Source organism: Parasteatoda tepidariorum, chromosome 7 (genome assembly GCF_043381705.1).
Source record: "Parasteatoda tepidariorum isolate YZ-2023 chromosome 7, CAS_Ptep_4.0, whole genome shotgun sequence".
NCBI lineage: Eukaryota > Metazoa > Arthropoda > Arachnida > Araneae > Theridiidae > Parasteatoda > Parasteatoda tepidariorum.
This window is the reverse complement of record NC_092210.1, coordinates 84,890,205-84,896,107: the sequence shown is the minus strand read 5'-3', so window position 1 is coordinate 84,896,107 and position 5,903 is coordinate 84,890,205. Positions and strand designations below refer to the sequence as shown.

The following is a 5,903-nucleotide window of genomic DNA, read 5'->3' as shown; positions in this document are numbered from 1 at the left end:
TTTTCAATATTAAAAATATTATTATGTAAAAATATTTATAGATTAAAAATATTTCATTTTAAAAATTTTCTTCTCTTTTCATTAATCTTTATTACTTTTCATGTTCTCTCTATTTATTTTTCACTATTTTCTTTTTATTCTTTTAGTCTTCATTGTACTATATATATATATTATATATCACTAAAGAAAGAAGAGATTAACATAGAAAATAAAGTAAATGTAATAAGTTTTATTTACTGCGCATAAAACAAATAAAATCAGATTACAAAGAAAACAAGGACAGAGAGACAGAGATTAAAATCACGGACACTTTGCGACATTGGCTCACTGACAATTACTTTTGTATTGTAATTTCAGAAATCTTTAAAATCATCATGAATATGATATTTTGTTCCTTTTTTTAGAGCAAAAATTAGACAACAATGCAAATTCTGAAGATGAAGGTCATCATCATGAAGGTTTTCCCATATCCGACTTCGTCATTTTATGCGGATTCATAGCACTATTTATAATTGAAGAGCTTTTTCAATTCCTATCATACAAATGTCAAAAGAGAGCCATAGAAAGATCTCGAAAAATTCCCTTCTGCAGTTGTGCGAAACGCCATACTGAATGTAGCAGAACATTCAAAGCAGCTAATCCAGCAGAACAGACACTTTTCGGATTAGAGAAACAAACCACTGAATTAGAGAAGGAGTCTCCCTATCATACCTGCTTGTCTCCCAATAGGTAGTACCACCTTTCACTCAATTGATCTAAACGATTTTTATTAATATTCACATAATGCAATCGGGAAAGTTTTAAAAAATACAATTGATTTTGTTTCATACTTTATTAGGCCTACCCAAGTAGCACAATTCACGAACACGATATCGTAAAAACTTAGCCTTGAACATTTTACAATATCGTAGCGAAACATTGTACTATATAAAAATGAACCCCTTTATAACGTATATCCAATATCGCGAAACGATATTGTTCGATATTGTAAAAACGTTGGGGAATCTTGGTATTTCGGATATCTCTAAATTTATATTTTAAATTTATTTTATAGAATTATAACAATTTGAAGTCATTTTTTGTCTTTTAAATGATTAATTTTGATTTAAGAACACAATAAAGTTTAAAATGAAAAGTTTTACAAACAGACTTTTATTGAGAAATCGACGGGAATCGTACAATATCATACACACAATGTCGGTCGATGTAGACTAAAGCTGTTACAATATCCCTGTGCTGCTTGAGTAGGGGGTTAGCGTGACTCCCCTCCAATCAACTACTTTTCTTCAAGTTTACTTTTCTTTTTTCGCATCTTAACAGTGTTGTGAATTAAAGGCATTAAAATGATCAAAGTTTAAACTTTTCATATTATAATATACCCCTATAACTTTGATCCAAAAAATATTTTTTTCATGAGGTTTTACTGAATTAACTTAATTTTGGAAATTTATATAATAATGATTAAAAGTAAACTTAGAAATCATGGAAATTTGTAATAGCGTTAATTTTTTGAAGAACATCATCAGACTTGAAATTGCTTTACAGTGTCTTTTGGATGACAGATACACGTCTCTCTAGAGATAGGTTAATGTAATAACAGATAATACTACAACCTTACAGTTAAATACAGAAAGTATCTGATGAATTTAAAGAAAAAAAAATATTTCTAAAAAAATCGCTTTTGAAAAGGTTTTAATTTTTTTTGGCATGTAAAACTAACTTACTTAAATGCCAGTTTATTTATAGAGATTTAAATAATAAAAAAATATGTCTGAGCAATTCATCTCGAAAAAGAATTCGAAGAATATCTATCTAATCTGCACCAAATTTTTCCATAAAATAAAACCTTATAAATAGCTCAAAAGTTATAAATATGCCCATATTGCACATGCACACACCTAATGAAATGTAAATAAACTCACCAACTTAATGCATAACAAAATTAAAAGCGAAAAAAAGAATTCAAAAAAAATTATCAAACAGCAGCGGTCGCCATAGCAACGCATGCGCACTGTTTACTATTACTCTTGATTATTGTAGTTGAAAAGTGAGATCGCCATGAAATCAAAACCAAGACTCATTTTGCGAATGGATAAAAAAAAGTAAAATTTAAATCAAAGCAGGTGTGTCTGATACAGGATAGTCCTAGTTTTATTAAAGTTATGTCAGTGGGATCGGATCCTCTCTAGACTATACCTGACTAGGCCTCGTTTGACAAAATAATGTTTTGTTCGCTTGATAACGCTTTCCTATTCTTTCATTCTACTTAAAAAATAATTAGTAGAAACTTGAGAAATTATTATTAAATAAAAAGAAAATTGATCTGTGACAACTAATTCGATTCGAAATGAACAACTTGTGAGTGAGAAATATTATGCTGGCCACTCTCCAGTCCGCAAAAAAAAGGTACTATGGAGTTGAAACACACGATTTTAAAAAAAATAAAAAGAAAGAAAGAATGATGAATGACAAACAATCTCGTGGGTTGTTGAGCATGGCTTAAATGAAAAGTGTAAAAAAATATTATGAAGAAAAAAAAACCTGATGATTCAAAAAGAACTAATCTCTATTACGTACCTTATTTTAACGAAGTTCGATTTCTATCTAATATTAGTATACCTTGAACAAACTCAAATTAAAAATCTTCAGAGAAGGATCGTTAAATGTATGTTCAACTAATACCTAGCCAACTTACCATGACCAAAGGCTTGACATAAAATATCCACAGACATAGACAGATTATGGATTGAATATCTGTGGTTGAAAATCTGGAACATTTAAAATTAAAACATGCCTCTCACCCGTTATCATAATTGAATTTAAGCAATTAGCGAAAGCATTTAAGATCATTTGATGCATCATAACTTAATTGATATTTGTGTCCTAGTAGTACTTACGTCGCACTAGAACTGCCCAACGGGCTTTTGGCGACGATCAGAAAAACTTCCCTTCAGATAATCCGAAAATATGTCATCACAATTTCGATCTTCTGTAGAAGGGATGGCTCGTCCGCTTTGGTAGTCCAACGAAGTCTAGTACTTTACGGCAGAACAGTTTGATAAGGAACCGCGCACACTTGGTTCCTTCACATGCTTGTCAAAGCGGTCACCCACACGCTCACTGACCACTGCCAGTGGGACTCGATTTCGTAATCTAATGGAAACCGGGTCTTACGATCAGCCCACTGTACACATCACTGTTTTTAATAACAAATCTTATTTCATAAATTCATGTACTAACTCATTTATTTATGAACCAGCATTTTAAATTTTTTATGATTCATAATCTTTTACAGAAACAACGATGCAGCTGATGCGGGACGTAGACTAATTCAGTCGTCAATTATTTCCCAAGTGGTACCTAACTACGGAGCAATGGCAACCATTACAGAACTAAATGCTAATCAACCTATACCCATTTTGGCTCCACCGATAATAATTGGTGAGGAAGGAAATGTGATTTCCCAACTGCCTAAAGATTACAGGCCCTATACAACTTTCTTCTTGCTTGCAATAGTGTTAGGCATTCATAACTTTTTTCAGGGTTTAGCACTCGGACATACGGTAGATTGTTTCACTTGGAATCATCTGATCCAATGTACAATGCTAATCATATTATCATTCGCAGTAGGGAGTGTCATTTCGCAAGATGGAGATACTTCTTTACCAGTCATATGCTACATAGGGTTGTTATCGATCATGTGTCCATTAGGAATATCAATGACGATGATTTTCAACAATACATTGGGAAAAATCTCGCACTTAACGAAGGCAATCATTGCTGCAACTTCGTGTGGTGGCTTATTGTATTTAACTTTCTTTGACTTATTACGGGGTCTTCCGCAAAACAACTCATCTAGCCCGGCTAAATTTGCTTGTTTTACACTTGGGGCTGCATTCATTGGGGTTCTGCAATACCTCGCTGTTATAACTTGATCAAAGAAATACTCTGAAACTAAACGGTTATGAGTATTCTTCAATCTTTAGATTTATGCAAGTAAGTGGTGATTTTAAAGAATCCAGTGAGGCAAAAACCAAAGGGAAGCAAGTAGTAAGTGATAATGGAACAGCATTTATTCTAAACATTCATTTTGACGGGATTGAATTTGTCAGAGTAGAGATAAGTTAGTCAATCTTTTATGCAATAAAGTTATTAAAATAAATTTTTAATACATTATAACTAGGAATTCTTAAATCAACTTCAGTAAAATTGCAAAGCCAAAGCAGATTTTGAATTGCTTAAGAACTAAAGCATGTTAGTTTAAATTTCCATTTTCTAACGCAACTCATTTATATAATTACAGCCTAAAGTTTCATTCATAAAACAAAAACTTCAAGTAAACTTTTTGGAATATTTATCCATAAATTAATAGTTTCTTTCTCACAAATATAACAACAAATTGAAATAATATTCAAGCGCTATTAAATTACTTTCTTTAAAACTGCAGCTATAAAAATATTTTTTTTAAAAAAAAGAAAGAAGGAAAGAAACACAGTCTACTTAATTCTAAAAAATTAGGATGAAGGAAATACTTACATATTGATTTGATGAGTTAAACATGCAAATAAAAAATGCCCCTTAGTAATTTGCGCCATATTGGATAATTCTTTTTCTAAATAATAGTTCATTTTAATGATGCACTGCAAGGTAAAAAGTAATTGCTATAGGTACGATGCAGCCGGAATAAAAAGAAATTAAAAATATTTAACCATAAATATTTAAATCTTCGCTTTAAATAATAGTAATATAATACAACAAGACGATCATCCACATTTAAAACTATCTGTAGCTTACTGTTTTTTGCTTAACTGGACTAGCGTTTGAAAAATAATTAAGAATTCTACATTTTACCCTTTTCTATTCAATATTTTCAATTTTAAAGTGGCAAACACACAGATTTAATACTTTTGGATTGATGTTTAAAATGTTGCACGTGTGTCCTAAGACTTCTTAGTAAGAACCCATATAAAGAGTTGAGGCAATCTAGTGATAAGGTATGTTTTAAAATAGTTCAGGATAGCATCTTTGGTGTGACATCCCAACTTTCTTGTGAGGAATAAGATGTTGTTCTGTATCGTTCAGATATCTAATAGAAATTAACCAAATGTGTTAAGTATCTAATTGGAAACAATACTAAGGAAGAGTTTGACAGAAAATGTCAAAATGTGGCTTATCACTTTATCGCTCCAAGCTCTTCATATATAACTGCACAAAATTTATCTATATTAACTTCTGCTGAATAAAGGCACATTTTTGATTTGCTTCAAAAATAATATCAAACGATATGAATATGATCATTCAAAATCAAAATACAATTTGTATAAATAAATTTATTTACAATATTCATGTGATTTTTCAATCAACATAGCTATAGTTCACTTTTATATACAGTTATATAAATATTTATTTTCACTTAAATGCAGCTTTTTTTTTTCGATAACATTCTTTAAAGGTTAAGTCAATAAAAACAGAAAGCACTTTTTCATTTAAATAGAAAACGGCACTGTTGTGAAACATATTTAAATAAATCAAAAGTAGCAACTGTCAAATTTAGAACAACAATAATTCTAAATATGTCCGGTAGAAAAATGTCAAGGTTTAACAGATAAAACAATTAAATTAAGATTTATGAAAAAATTAAAACTATAGAGTTTAAGACACGAATATTGATAAAAACATGATAATCTCAAAGTAGCTTACTTTCACTCTAATTTCAATGATTACTGACTGCTTGAAGAAAAACACTATTAACATCTACCATTCTTTATTTAACTTGCATGCAAACTAAAGCACATCACTTCATGCTATTTAAATATAAAGATGAATTATTATATAAAGGGTTATTTTATTTATAATTATTTTTTTGTTTCATAATTTTGTGCATTTACTTAGTTACTTACATT

General features: G+C 30.2%; 1 protein-coding gene across 1 annotated transcript in view; it reads left to right on the top strand.

Annotated features, from left to right (window-relative positions):
• LOC107454552 (zinc transporter ZIP3) overlaps positions 1–5,344 on the top strand; it is a gene marked incomplete in the record, with an annotated part of 74,839 nt that extends 69,495 nt beyond the window's left edge. Inside the window, 2 exon segments of the mRNA XM_043051860.2 lie at positions 405–729; positions 3,296–5,344. Of these exon segments, the coding sequence (XP_042907794.2) occupies positions 405–729; positions 3,296–3,935 (965 nt within the window).
• Positions 5,345–5,903: the final 559 nt, after the last annotated feature.